Source organism: Oncorhynchus mykiss, chromosome 25 (assembly GCF_013265735.2).
Source record: "Oncorhynchus mykiss isolate Arlee chromosome 25, USDA_OmykA_1.1, whole genome shotgun sequence".
Lineage (NCBI taxonomy): Eukaryota > Metazoa > Chordata > Actinopteri > Salmoniformes > Salmonidae > Oncorhynchus > Oncorhynchus mykiss.
Window position 1 is genome coordinate 30,431,075 of NC_048589.1, and position 15,797 is coordinate 30,446,871.

Below are 15,797 nucleotides of genomic sequence, written 5' to 3' on the forward strand. Positions count from 1 at the left end.
GAAAAGGCCCAAGTATCCTCCTACAAAGCCAGAAACTGGACACCTAGCCATGGCCCGGGACTGGAAGATGCTTGTCGATATTGGCCAGCAACTAATTTTTCCACCTGAGATTGCTTCTACCAAACTTAGGCCAGACATGGTACTCTGGTCCCCTTCACGAAAGGCTGTGTACATCATAGAGCTCACAGTCCCGTGGGAAAACTCTGTTGAAGAGGCCTACGAGCGTAAGAAACTGCGTTACACAGAGTTGGCAGCAGACGCAACTCAGCGTGGCTGGAATGCAAAAGTCTGGCCAGTTGAAGTGGGATGCAGAGGATTCGTGGCTTCTTCCACCATCAGGTTGCTGAAAGAACTTGGAATCCATGGACAGGCTCTGCGGCAGACCGTCAGAGCAGTTTCTCAAGCAGCTGAAAGAGGCAGCCAGTGGATCTGGATTAAACGGAAGGACCCTTGCTGGGCTATAACTTCATGACCCCCCACCCCCACCTGAGAACCCAATTCAGATCCCTCCAACTTGAGGAGGGCATATGAGGTATGCGGTCAGCTGTCGGACTGGCTCAGGGAAGAGGACGCCCCTGCCTTGCATAGTCCCGTGGGACATCTTAATTGGGCATGGGACACAAGCTAAGGCTTGATCACCCTTTAGCTGGCCACCTTTGATGAGAGTGTTTAGTGATTAAAGGCCGAAACACCCACTGATTCGAAGGCACACTACTGAGGATGTGTCCCAAAATTGACATCTTAACCCAGTCTAAGAAATAAACCTCCCATGCCACTCTGTCAACATCACAGCAAATCTCATGCGAGTGCATTCCATCTATTGGCACAATGGACAGTTTTTTTAACATCTCGTCCCGTGTTTTATGATTCTTTGCAGCTAATTAGTATGTGAATTACAGCACATTTACATTTGAACTGCTGCTCATTTCCCTCCTCTCAGCCACAGAGAGACAGTTTAATACATTTGTCCGTTTCATGCCCAAAGAACAATTTGGATGTGGTAATGAGTGGTTTCTCTGAAATTCCAGGAGGTTTAACTCTCATAGTTGTTTTGGCTGGCGTGGAAATGAAAACTCAGCATGATGAAGGGAGGGAAGAGGGCTGAGGGCTCTGGGGTCGTTGAATATTGAACATGGCCATGTCATCGTTGTACTCAGTTATTTAAATATTGATATGTCACATGTAGAGTATAGTACTTACTGTACCATGCTGTGAACTGTCATAGTTTAGTCAGCTTTAACCCCAATACATGTTACACTAACTTATTCATATTTTTGCACTATAGTTGCTTTTAGCACCTTATTTATAAACACTATAGTTGCTTTTAGCACCTTATTTATAAACACTATAGTTGCTTTTAGCACCTTATTTATAAACACTATAGTTGCTTTTAGCACCTTATTTATAAACACTATAGTTGCTTTTAGCACCTTATTTATAAACACTATAGTTGCTTTTAGCACCTTATTTATAAACACTATAGTTGCTTTTAGCACCTTATTTATAAACACTATAGTTGCTTTTAGCACCTTATTTATAAACACTATAGTTGCTTTTAGCACCTTATTTATAAACACTATAGTTGCTTTTAGCACCTTATTTATAAACACTATAGTTGCTTTTAGCACCTTATTTATTATCACTATAAGTACAGTAAGATAAAACATTGTTTTGTAAATTAATTGCAGCTTTAGTGCAGAAATGGTTATTGAAATATATTTAATAAGCAGGTTGACTAGGCAGATAAATGCCTCCAACCAGGTCTGGAAAATCTGAAATCAAGGTCTGTGTCCCAAATGGCAACCTAGGCTATTCCTATATATTGTACTACTTTTGACCAGGGCCCATATAATGCCCATAGGGCACTGGTAAAAAGCACTATATAGAGGATAACTGGTATTGTTTAAATGGTGGCCAACATAGATTACTCCACCACCACAGTATATGGCAACACATATTTTCCACAACTGTCATCACAAAGCGCCTTTATTTGAGTCCCTCTCTCAGAAAGAGTAATATGCTACAGAAGCAAATCCTGGATTCCTAAGATATGGTTGAAGGCTAGGAAAAACTGAAAAGGTGATACGATGGTGTCATTTTCCAAAATGAGTTTGTGTTCTGATGCAAATCTTCTCCTTCAACCATAAATTAAGGGAATATGAAACATGACTGCTGCAGCTAGAGTGAGTGTACACTTACAGCAGGGCACTGTTTCCAGGTGTGTGTCCCAAATGGAAGCCTATTCCCTGTAGTGTACTACTTCTGGTCCTGGTCAAAAGTAGTGCATTATATAGGGTATAGGGTGCCATCTGGGACGAAGCCAGAGTGACCAGGTCACCAGATAGCTGTCTGCTGAGGTAGCTAGTTTACTTATCACACCTCTTGTTTCCTCAGGAACCTTTCAAACCAACAGGAAATTAAACAAGCACCGACAGAGCAGTGTGTGTACCCTACTTCCACTTGTTATTTCAAACTGGATATCTCTAATGAAAATCATAGGGGTCAGGAGGCGTGATGAAGGTTCTGCTGAGAGGCCTCTGGGTGCCACACGTTGTAATCATCTGATTTGGACGCTTTGGGGCCCATCACTTGATACTTTGTTTGTGTCCCAAATGTCATCCTGTTCCCTATTGAGTGCACTACTTTTGACTCGGGCCCATAGGACTTTGGTCAAACGTAGTGCACTATATAGGGAATAGGGTTCCATTTGGGACGTGACCTTTGTCTGGATGTGGTTGTTGCTCACTGCAGCAGCCGAACGCACACTACTCCTGATCCCCATCTGAAATCAAGGACAAATTGGCAATTCAACAGACTGAACTCAAAATGGTCACAAAAGGCCACACTCAGACTAATTGTGATTAGAACAAAACTTTGATTTCCTTCTTTCCTACCATTATTTGTCAAAATATGGGCTTGGTCCTTTCTGTGTTGCCTTTCCATCATTTACTTTCATGATTATCTTGTCTCTTTCCTGTCTCCTCTCTCATTTCTCCTGCCATTTCTTTCTCTCTTCTCTCTCCTCTCTCTCCTCTCTCCTCACTCTCCTCTCTCTCCTCTCTCCCCTCTCTCTCCTCTCTCTTCTCTCTCTCCTCTCTCTCTCTCCTCTCTCTCTCCTCTCTTCCCTCTCTCTCTCTCCTCTCTCCCCTCTCTCTCCTCTCCTCTCTCTCCTCTCTCCAATATTCTCTCCTCTCTCTCCTCTTTTCTCTCTCCTCTTTTCTCTCTCCTCTCTTCTCTCTCCTCTCTCTCCTCTCATCCCTTCTCTATTTTATGTCCTTTCTTCTCTCTCTTCACTCTCCTCTTGTATCTCTCCTCTCTTTTCTCTCCTAATTTCTCTCTCCTCTTTTCTCTCTCCTCTCTCTTATCTCTCTCATCTCTTCTCCCTCCTATCTCCCCTCCCTCCTCTCTCTCCTCTGACTAATTCTCTAATACGTTTGGACTCTCCAGACTCTCTCTATTGCACTCCACACTACCCTTTCCCTTCTGGACAAGAGGAAAACATATGGGAAAATGCTGTTCATTGACTGCAGCTCAGTGTTCAATACCATAGTGCCCTCCAAACTCAACACTAAGCTAAGGACCCTGGGACTGAACCCTACCTCTGCATCCTGGACTTCCTGATAGGTCGCCCCCAGGAGGTGAGGGTAGGCAACAACATACCCGCCACGCTGACACTCAACACGGGGTCCCTCAGGGGTGTGTGCTTAGTACCCTCCTGTACTCCCTGTTCACCCTCGACTGTGTGGATGCGCACGACTCCAACCCCATCATTATGTTTGCCAACGATACAACGGTGGTAGGCTTGATCACAGATGGCGATGAGATAGCCTATAGGGAGGAGGTCAGAGACCTGCCAGTGTGGTACCAGAACATCAGTCTCTCCCTCAACGTCAGCAAGACAAAGCAACTGATCGTGGACTACATGGAACGTGAGGGTTGAACTCGCCCCCATTCACATCGACAGGGCTGTAGTGGAGCGGGTCAAGAGCTTCATGTTCCTCATTGTCCACATCGATATCATGGTCCACACAGTCGTGAAGAGGGCATGACAAGGCCTGTTATCCCTCAGGAGACTGAAAACATTTGGCATGGACCCTCAGCTGCACCATTGAGAGCATCTTGGCTGGCTGCATCACCACTTGGTATGGCAACTGCTTGGTATCTGACCGCAAGGCGCTGCAGAGGGTAGTATGTACAGTGCATCACTGGGACCAAGCTCCCTGTCATCCCTGACCTCTATACCAGGTGGTGTCAGAGGAAGGCCCTAAAAATTGTCAAAGACTCCAGCCAACCAAGTCATAGACGATACCGATGCACCAAGTCTGGAACCAACAGGACCCTGAACAGCTTCTACCCCCAAGCCATAAGACTGCTGAATAGTTAGTTAAATAGTTAACCAAATAGCTACCCGGACTATCTGCATTGACCCTTTTTGCACAAACTTTTTTGTCTCATCACATAAACTGCTGCTACTGTCACTTAATTCCTAGTTATATGTACATATCCACCTCAATTACCTCATATCCCTGCACATCAACTCATTACTGGTTGATTTCCTCTACTCCTCCAGCCAGTAAAGTGGAGTTAAGTTGATTTTTACACAAGCTGGTTAACCATGTTGTCTCTCTAACCAGACCAGAGAGGGAGGTAGCTGGTAGTAGTAACAGTATGTACAGCATCTGAGCTGTGGCCTGGTCTGCCCCTGACCAGAAGGAAGAAGGGAAGACAGAGAAGGTAAGGGGGGGATTACCATGGCAATGAGGTATGTTGTTGCCCTCCTCCAAGGTGAAGTGTCTTGGGCCTAGAGACAGAACAGGAGCTGGCATTAGCAGGCGTCTCCCAGTAAGGGTCGCTGTGGAGAAACAACGTGAAAATCTCTTAAAGCCTATAAGTTGAGAACCGTATGGACCACAGCCTTATATACACAGTACATATAGGGAAATATGGTTTGGACACACCTACTCATTCCAGGGGTTTTCTTTATTGTTACTATTTTTCATGAGAGCCAGTTTCATCATAGCACTTGATGTTTTTGCGTATTTCAAACTTTCTAAGTTCTTGAAATGTTCCGTATTGACTGACCTTTATGTCTTAAAGTAATGATGGATTATCTTTTCTCTTTGCTTATTTGAGCTGTTCTTGCCATAATATGGACTTGGTATTTTACCAAATAGGGCTATCTTCTGTATACCCCCCCTACCTTGTCACAACACAACTGACTGGCCCGAATGCATTAAGAAGGAAAGAAATGTTGGAAAGGGACAGTAAGTGATAATTTCACTGTTAGTCTGAACCTGTTGTTTATGAAGCCTGTGATGAATTGATTTGATTTGACTGAGTCTACCTGAGCAAAGAGCTTATAGCTGAAAAGGATATAAGGCCTAGTCTAAGACATTGTCCCAAATGGCACCCTATTTCCTTTATGGTGTGCTTTTTTTTGACCAGGGCCTATAGAGCTCTGGTCAAAAGTAGTGCACTATGTAGGGAATAGGCTGCCATTTGGGACGAAGCCCTTGTGTTATACTGACTGGGTCCCTATGGGAGATGCAGTATTTACTGTATAGTGAGGTGTTAGTGATCCTCCAGGAAAACAACTATCTGGTCCTTCCCAGGCATGGAACACCTCACAGAAGAGAGCTGAGAAGTTCTGTAAAAATACAGTCATATTGGAAAATATGTGGACATAGATTTACAGTCACTACAAACATTACTGTAATATTCAGTCATTCAGCCATAGACAACCATTGGATAGCTGTAACTATGTAGCAGTCAGTATGATATTAGTTCAGGGTCTCCTTCTGAAAGGAGGCTAGCTGCTGTGTTGTGATTGAAATGGCTGAACAGCGCTTGCTGAACGCCCCTCTTAATGTGCTCGTCTAAACAGTAGACCCTGCCTTGTTTGACGTCTTTACTAATTTGAGTTCAGAAACCCCATGGCTCTTAGAGCTAGGGATGTCGAGGACCATGTACCACAAACATAACTGCTCTTTGACTTTCACCTTACAGTAACATAGTGTCCAGACCAGTGGTAGATAATGGCTTGCAGTGTTTTTCTACTTTAAAGCCTTCCAGCTGAGTGGCCACAGTTAGTTTTGAGGTTACCCCTCTGATGTGTGTGGAGGCAACCCAGCCCATCACAGCCAACCCCAGTCCATCTCACCCCAGCCCATCTCACCCCAGTCCATCTCAGTCTGTCCCAGCCCCTCTCACCCCCTCCCAGCCCCTCTCAGCCCTTCCCAGCCCCTCGACATCCTTCCCAGACCCTCCCAACACCTCTCAGCCCCTCTCAGCCCTTCCCAGCCCCTCTCATCCCTTCCCAGCCCCCCCAACACCTCTCACCCCTTCCCAGCCCCTCTCCATCCTTCCCAGCCCCTCCCAGCACCTCTCAGCCCTTCCCAGCCCCTCCCAGCCCAGCCAACCCTAACGCAGCCAACCCTAGCCCATCCCAGCCCCTCATCCCAGCCCCTCCTCCCAGCCCATTAAAGATCATCCCACCCTTCCCCCTCCTAGCACAGCCTCTCGTCCCAGCCCCTCCCAGCCAATCCCTCCCTATTCCGCTCCCAGCCCAGCCAAACTCTGCCCAGCCCACTCAGCTTTCCTTTCACTGTCTAGTTGCCAACATTAGCCTCAGACAGCCAATCAGTACACAGGAAATAACACCATATGCAGGGCAATTATTTTTGTGAAAAATGACTCATGGTTTTTATTTGTGATAAACCTCCTTTCTTAGAGGAGAAATACGATGCACAGCCGGCCCTTTCAGTTGATATAGTTGGGCTGTTGATTATTCTGAAAGGCAAAGTACATGTATACTGTAGGGCTGTCTGTGGTGCTCTCATCACACCGACACACTGTCACACACACACACACACACACACACACACACACACACACACACCTGTACACACACTCTGTTACTGAAACATAGGGTTCAGTCCTGTCTTCCTAATCCCAGGATCTCTTCAGGAGAGGTAGAGAGGGGGAGGCAAACCTTGAGTGGTCCAGAGAGGAACTGAACAGGCTTTATTCCAGCAATGAATATGAATCTGTGGACTTTTTAAATTGTACCTGGGTGACAACGTGAGGCTATAATGTGTGATATTTTTTGAGCAGTTGGACTGGAACAGAATGAGATGCCTAAAGCTGCATTATGTAACTGTTTGGGTGACCCGACCAAATTCACATAGAAATACCAGTTATAGGTCTCTCATTCTTATTGAACTCAAGTCTAAGATGCAGTAGATATGTTAGAAGACGTTTTTGCATATTTTACTTTCGGTTTTGTACATCAGCTTCAAACAGATTGCAAATATCACTGAAGCCGGAGACCCATATCTCCCTCACTAGCTTTAAGCACCAGCTGTCAGAGCAGCTCACCGATCACTGCACCTGCACCATAGCCCATCTGTAAATAGACCATCCAACTACCTCATCCCCATACTGTTATTTATTTTTTCGCTCCTTTGCACCCCAGTATCTCTACTTGCACATTCTTCTTCTGCACATCTAGTGTTAATTGCTAAATTGTCATTATTTTGCCACTATGGCCTATTTATTGCCCTACTTCCCTTATCTTACCTCATTTACACACACTGTGTATATATATATATATATATATATATATATATATATATTTATTGTGTTATTGACTGTATGTTTGTCTATCCCATGTGTAACTCTGTGTTGTTGTTTGTGTCGCACTGTTTTGCTTTATCTTGTCCAGGTCGCAGTTGTAAATGACAACTTGTTCTCAATTAGCCTACCTGGTTAAATAGTTAAATAGGGGTGGAATAAAAATTTAAATTAACAGATGAAAATACAATATTTTTGGTTATGAAAAATATATTTCACAGCAGTTTAGATGGTACAATGGTACACTATTACAGAAATTAGGCAAACTATTATAATTTTAGCAACCAGGAAATGGCGGAGGGATGTCTGCATAGTGCAACTTTAAGGTCAGCAATACATACACTTTTATGTTTAACTAATATGTACTTAAATAGTTATTATTAACATATACATTGTATTTACAGATCCTTCCTTGGAAGTCATTGTTAGTGTACAGTTTACACATGCTATTTATCCACCGGCTCATTCACTGAATGTTTTAAACTGATCAGCCCTACTGTATCTATCTTTGTAGGGAAATTAAAACCCTACACCCTTTCTGCATGGAGGAATCAGTGGAGGAGGCCGTAGTTGATGCCCAATTCATGTCCAAATTTCCCCAGTAAGTTGGAAGTCTTATTTAACCCATTCATTGAGGACATTAAGTGATTTAAAACATTGCTTATTTAAATCACCAAGATCATTTTCAGAGTTTACATAGTTGTTGATGTCCTTTGATACTTGTTAGCCCGGCCTAGTGCTGCTTACGAAACCAACTCAATGAACGAAGCAAGACTAAAACTCTGTATAGATAGAGAGAGAGAGGAAGAGAGAGAGAGGCTGAGGGGAGTGCTGTGGGATTATTTCAAATAATCTTTGAAGAGGTAGGGTTTCAGATGTTTTCAAAAGATGGGATGATCTGCTGTCCTAGCTCCAGGGGGAAGATGGTTCCACCATTGGTGTGCCAGGACAGAGAAGAGCTTGGACTGGGAGCTGACCTCCCTTAAGGGTGGGAGGGCCAAGAGACCAGAGGTGGCAGAATGGAGTCCTCGGGTTGTGGTGAAGGGTTTGAGCATAGCCTGAAGGTAGGGAGGGGCAGTTCCTCTTGCTGCTCCCTAGGCAAATACCTTGGTCTTGTAGCGACAGAAAGGAAGAGAGGATAGGATGATAGGTCCTCCGGAAGTTTATTTTACCTAAATTTTCGCTCTGCGGCCAGGGCCCTGTTCTGTAAGCTCACAATGAGTCACTCAGTCATTCTATCACCCCACAGTAAGTTAGTGGAAACAGATTAAGAAGGTATAGTCAGTCAGAGAGAGGTGTGATGCTGGGCGCGGGATAACAGGGCATGTAAATAAATTGTTCGCTGGCGCTGTTGCCCGGCTGCTAGCCGTGGAGAGAATTGAGTCCCCCACATTGAGAGTTTAGGGAGAAAGCAGGCGGTACTCTCTCTCTCTCTCTCTCTCTCTCTCTTTATCTCTCTCTCTCTCTCTCTCTTTATCGCTCTCTCTCTCTCTCTCTCTCTCTCTCTGTACTCTCTTTACCTCTCCCCCCTCTCTCTACATCTTTCTCTCTCTATGCTCTGACTGCGCTCTCTCTCTCTCTCTCCGTTCCCTCCATCAGAGCAAATTCATCATGCCTCTGGCACTTCACCATCTCTTGCCAGCCATTCAGATTAGTCCTCATAAAGACAGATCCAGAGCAGAACAGAGGGAACTCTAACTGACCGTGATTGCAAAATGCTGCTCACCCAAAGTTATTCTCCTTTCCAGACATATTGCTAGGCAGGGCTTAACAATATGTACTCTTTTATCTTTGTTTATGGAACATGTGTGGGATTGAGAGAGGGAAATATTTTTCTCTGTTCAATAAGAGTTATCATAGTCATCATATTTAAGAGGGAGGGAGGAGAAGGAGGGAGAGAGAGGGAAGGGAGGCTTTTCTCCTCTCCCCTCCTCTCCTCTCTTTTCCTCTCTTCTCCTGCTTGGTCTGGCTGGCAGTTATTTGTCAGACAGCTTCATCCCTATGTGTCAACACAGTAACACTTAAACACTGGGCTGGGCTGGGTTGAACACTCACTGTCCAACAGCAGTCTGTCTGCCCACTTCTTCACCTCTCTGTTCAACACATGGGTTCTGGACCAGAACTACTGTATGGCTAGGAGGTTTTGCTGGTCAGCCAGGCCCAGCAGGGTCCAGAGTTTTCCCTGGTCATGCCATGATGTGGCCCTAGACATAGGGTGTCTTCACTATTCACCCAGATACAGTACGTACAGTGCATTCAGAAAGTATTCAGACCCCTTGACTTTTTCCACATTTTGTTACGTTACAGCCTTCTACTAAAATGTATTAAATTGTTTTTTTCCCTCATCAATATATACACAATGCCTCATAATTACAACGCAAAAACAGGTGTTTACAAATTTTGCCAAATGTATTAAACATAAAAAAACTTAAATATCACTTTTACATAAGTATTCAGACCCTTTACTCAGTACTTTGTTGAAGCACCTTTGGCATTGAAGCACCTTTGATTGACAGTGATTACAGCTCGAGTCTTCTTGGGTATGACACTACAAGCTTGGCACACCTGTATTTGGGGAGTTTCTCCCATTCTTCTCTGCAGATCCTCTCAAGCTCTGTCAGGTTGGATGGGGAGCGTCGCTGCACAGCTATTTTCAGGTCTCTCCAGAGATCTTTGCTCGGGTTCAAGTCCGGGCTCTGGCTGGGCCACTCAAGGACATTCAGAGACTTGTCCCGAAGCCACTCCTGCATTGTCTTGGCTGTTTGCTTAGGGTCATTGTCCTGTTGGAAGGTGAGCCTTTGCGCCAGCCTGAAGTCATGAGTGCTCTGAAGCAGGTTTTCATCAAGGATTAATCTGTACTTTGCTCCGTTCATCTTTCCCTCAATCCTAACTAGTCTCCTAGTCCCTTCCGGTGAAAAACATCCCCACAGCATGATGCTGCCACCACCATGCCACCACCAAGCCAGGTTTCCTCGAGACGTGACGCTTGGCATTCAGGCCAAAGAGTTCAATTTTGGTTTCATCAGACCAGAGAATTTTGTTTCTCATGGTCTGAGAGTCCTTTAGGTGACTTTTGGCAAACTCCAAGCGGACTGTCATGTGCCTTTTACTGAGGAGTGGCTTCCGTCTGGCCACTCTACCATAAAGGCCTGATTGGTGCAGTGCTGCAGAGATGGTTGTTCTTCTGGAAGGTTCTCCCAACTCCACAGAGGAACTCTGGAGCTCTGTCAGATTGACCATCGGATTCCTGGTCACCTCCCTGACCAAGGCCCTTCTCCCCCGATTGTTCAGTTTGGCTGGGCAGCCATCTCTAGGAAGAGTCTTGGTGGTTCCAAACTTTTTCCATTTAAGAGTGATGGAGGCCACTGTGTTCTTGGGGACCTTCAATGCTGTAGAAATGTTTTTGTAGCCTCCCAAGTGGCGCAGTGGTCTAAGGCACTGCATCGCAGTGCCATCTGTGCCACTAGAGATTCTGGGTTCGAGTCCAGGCTCTGTCACACCTGGCAGCGACCGGGAGACCCGTCGTCCAGGTTAGTGGAGAGTTTGGTATGCCCTTGTCCCATCGTGCACTAGCGAATCCTGTGGTGGGCCATATGCAGTGCACGCTGGCACGGCGCCAGGTGTACAGTTGTTTCCTCTGACACATTGGTGCGCTGGCTTCTGGGTTAAGTGGGCATTGTGTCAAGAAGCAGTACGGCTTGGTTGGGTTGTGTTTTGGAGGACGCACGGCTTTCGACCTTCGCCTCTCCCGAGTCCGTACGGGAGTTGCAGCGATGAGACAAGACTGTAACTACCAATTGGATACCACCAAATTGGGGAGAAAAAGGAAGATCTGTGCTTTGACACAATCCTGTCTCGGAGGTCTACGGACAATTCCTTTGACCTCATGGCTTGGTTTTTGCTCTGACATGCACTGTCAAGTGTGGGACCTTATATAGACAGGTGTGTGCCTTTCCAAATCATGTACAATGAATTGAATTTACTAAAGCTGAAGAACATACACACATCCAGGTACTTTCCACAGGAGCTGGAGTTGTAGTTAAACTCATGGAAAACAGAAAGGAAAACACTGCACAATCAATTGAATTTACCACTGACTCCAAAGTTGTAGAAACATCTCAATGATGATCAATGGAAACAGGATGCACCTGAGCACAATTTTGAGTCTCATAGCAAAGGGTCTGAATACTTATGTAAATAAGGTATTTCTGTTTTTTATCATCCAGTCCCACCCTCCAGCTCCATTCAACCTCTCCCATCTATCTCTCAACATCATCCAGTCCCACCCTTCAGCTCCATTCAACCTCTCCCATCTATCTCTCAACATCATCCAGTCCCACCCTCCAGCTCCATTCAACCCCTCCCATCTATCTCTCAACATCATCCAGTCCCACACTCCAGCTCCATTCAACCTCTCCCATCTATCTCTCAACATCATCCAGTCCCACCCTCCAGCTCCATTCAACCTCTCCCATCTATCTCTCAACATCATCCAGTCCCACCCTCCAGCTCCATTCAACCTCTCCCATCTATCTCTCAACATCATCCAGTCCCACCCTCCAGCTCCATTCAACCTCTCCCATCTATCTCTCAACATCATCCAGTCCCACCCTCCAGCTCCATTCAACCTCTCCCATCTATCTCTCAACATCATCCAGTCCCACCCTTCAGCTACATTCAACCTCTCCCATCTATCTCTCAACATCATCCAGTCCCACCCTTCAGCTCCATTCAACCTCTCCCATCTATCTCTCAACATCATCCAGTCCCACCCTCCAGCTCCATTCAACCTCTCCCATCTATCTCTCAACATCATACATTCTATTTGCCATATATTTTTCAACTGTGCTGTTGTGCTTCACAAAATAATTGAACCTTTCTATTCTCATAGCTTCTACGGATTGTAAATTAAAAATTTTTTTTTTGCTAAAATAATAATTATATTATTGATTGATTGACTATGTCTTTTCAAATCACCCCGTATTGCTATCTGTGCGTTAGTTCTAGGCAAATGTTGCAATTCTTCAGCCATTCCTGGACCTGTGACCAAAAACGAGCTACTTATGGACAATACCAAAATAAATGATCTAATGACTCTGCCTCCTCACAGCAGAATCTGCAGAGCTGGGAAGATTGTATCCCCCATATTTTGAACATTCTATTAGTTGCAAGAATTTTGTATAGTAATTTAAATTGAAAAATTTGAAGTTTTGAATCCGGTGTTGTTTTGCTATCAATTCATAAAAAGATCAACTCTTTTGTGGTAGCCATTGGCCAAGATCTGATACATTCTTGATATGTTTCTAGACTCTTGATAATTATAATAAAAATGTTTTTTGGAAGACTAGCCTCCATTGCAGTGCACCTGGCTGGTTGGTAGACTTCCTTCTCTTCCACTTTACCAGATGTTTGTGGACCTTATGTAATCTCCCCGGGGGAGAAAAAAAGAGAAATCATTTGATTTATATTTTATTGTTCATTAGTAAGCCTAACACACCAGAAGTAGTGACAAGTTTGTTGTGTCAAATTCAGGTTTGATCTCTGCTTGTTGTGACATGAACCCACAGATCATCTCCCAGATGATGAAAGCAGCAGTCTGCGCCAGCGTTGTTCACTGTTTCCACATCTCTGCGGCTGCCTGCAGGGCCCTGACACTCACTCTCTCCTCTCCTCCTCTCTCTAAATCCTCTCCATGCTGTTTCTTTCTGTACATAATCCACAATTAAGGTGAGACCTTGTAGTTAACAGTATGGCACGGTACTCCAGCATGGGGGAAGGTTTTCATATCTCTTTATTTTTAGAATCCGTAGCAACGCAAAGCGATACAAAGCAGGAGGAAATTGCAGGTCTCAGATACATTTTGTGGTGGCATGTTTTAGTAAAAGGCTGTCAACAAAATGAGCAAGGAGTCTTGTTCTGTGACCTTTAGCAAGGAGACTTGTTCTGTGAGCTTTAGCAAGGAGACTTGTTCTGTGACCTTTAGCAAGGAGACTTGTTCTGTGACCTTTAGCAAGGAGCCTTGTTCTGTGACCTTTAGCAAGGAGACTTGTTCTATGACCTTTAGCAAGGAGGCTTGTTCTATGACCTTTAGCAAGGAGACATGTTCTGTGACCTTTAGCAAGGAGACTTGTTCTATCTCCTTTAGCAAGGAGACTTGTTCTGTGAGCTTTAGCAAGGAGACTTGTTCTGTCACCTTTAGCAAGGAGACTTGTTCTGTGACCTTTAGCAAGGAGCCTTGTTCTGTGACCTTTAGCAAGGAGACTTGTTCTATGACCTTTAGCAAGGAGGCTTGTTCTATGACCTTTAGCAAGGAGACATGTTCTGTGAACTTTAGCAAGGAGACTTGTTCAATGACCTTTAGCAAGGAGACTTGTTCTATGACCTTTAGCAAAGAGACTTGTTCTATTTAGCAAGGATACTTGTTCTGTGACCTTTAGCAAAGAGACATGTTCTATAACCTTTAGCAAAGAGACTTGTTCTATAACCTTTAGCAAAGAGACTTGTTCTATAACCTTTAGCAAAGAGACTTGTTCTATGACCTTTAGCAAAGAGACTTGTTCTATGACCTTTAGCAAGGAGACTTGTTCTATCACCTTTAGGCAACTTGTATTCTGCTGAGCTGGATCTAGTATTATCACAAGCCAGCAGTTGCATGTAAAAATGAACAAACAATAAATTGTTTGTTGTCAGCAGCACTGCAGTTAGCTATACATTGCATTACTAAAAATGGTTAACTGTCAAATGCTTAATTGTGTTTGTTTACTAATCAGAGGTGTAAATAGAAAAATCTGTTTTATGATTACCTGTCAAAACCTCTTTTCATCTATTTGTGAGATTGGTCAACATCCATTTACAATTGTTGAAATACAATTAAAATAATTTATAATCACATGATTTACTTTTTGTAATGGTTGCATTATGTAAACATGACTAAATCTCAGCCCACTCAAAACGTTCAGCATGGCTAGGCAAAGTCAGGAAATCCGTTGTGCTTATATCCCTTTCCAAAACTCTATGTCACAGATGACAGTATTATACCATCAGATGAGATACTTTAACAATGCTTTCTCTCTGCAAGAGATGACACCCTATAATATTTCATCAGGATATTATTGCTACCGTTCATCAGCTGTACACTCTTAGAAAAAAAGGTGCTATCCAGAACAGTGTCAGTCGGTGCCATTTAAGATTAAGGGGGGCAATTTTTATTTTCATTAGCATGGCCTTATTTATTACAGTATATTGGATGACTGTCATTCATATTCCATTCACCCAGCTCAATGTAACATCGATATTCAAAGAGTACCATCCCAGTGCTGGCTTGCCTTTAAGCAATGTTGGTCCTGGTCAGTCCCTAGATGGGAGACCAGATGCTGTTGGAACTGGTGTTGGAGGGCCAGTAGGAGGCACTCTTTCCTCTGGTCCCCCCAAAAAATATCACAATGCTCCTGGGCAGTGATTGGGGACATTGCCCTGTGTAGGGTGCCATCTTTTCAGATGGGACGTTAAACGGGTGTCCTCTGTGATCATGAAAGATCCTATGGCACTTATCATAAGAGTAGGGGTCATTCGTTTGTAGACTTCAGAGCACAACAGCTGTCTGTGACCAGGTGAAAACCTCTCCAAGCCAAACCTTTATAACATAACCACTACACACAGCATACATCGTTTTTAGCATATTAGCTAACGTCATAGTCAACATAGCTATTAGAACTAACGCATAGTAAACCCGCTACAATCACGCAGTACTGTCACGAACCGGCTCAAAGCCCGTAACAAAGGGAGACAACGTGGAGATAAGGAGTAACAAAATATATATTTATTAACTAAAGCAACTAAGGAAAATATACAATGGTGTGTGTAATCAGTAATCAGTAGTGTAAGTGAGTGTTTTGCATGCATGAATGTGATAATGCAGGGTGTTGAAAGATGCCAAAGCAAACAAACAAACAAACAGCCACCAAGAACCACAACACAATCTACAAATGTCTGCATGGAGAGAGTCTCCTCCATGAATGTGGAAGAGGTCTATTTATCCTGGGAGACACCTGGCCCAGGTGTTTCCCATGAAGCTGACGACCCTCCCAACTCCGCCCACCGGCATCCTAATAAGGAAACAAGAACAAAGACAGAATACAGCAGACAGAGTGGGAGGGTCGTCACAT

General features: G+C 44.3%; 1 protein-coding gene across 3 annotated transcripts in view; it reads left to right on the forward strand.

Moving 5' to 3' along the window:
* Window positions 1–15,797, forward strand: part of LOC110505776 (neuronal PAS domain-containing protein 3-like) — a 510,145-nt gene that overhangs the window by 94,540 nt on the left and 399,808 nt on the right. For 2 of the 3 annotated variants that reach the window (XM_036963003.1, XM_036963004.1), the window contains one exon: window positions 8,147–8,233. The exons of the other annotated variant lie outside the window; for it this stretch is intronic. In XM_036963003.1, the coding sequence (XP_036818898.1) occupies window positions 8,147–8,233 (87 nt within the window). The remainder of the gene's footprint in view (window positions 1–8,146; window positions 8,234–15,797) is intronic. 3 annotated transcript variants of the gene reach the window in all.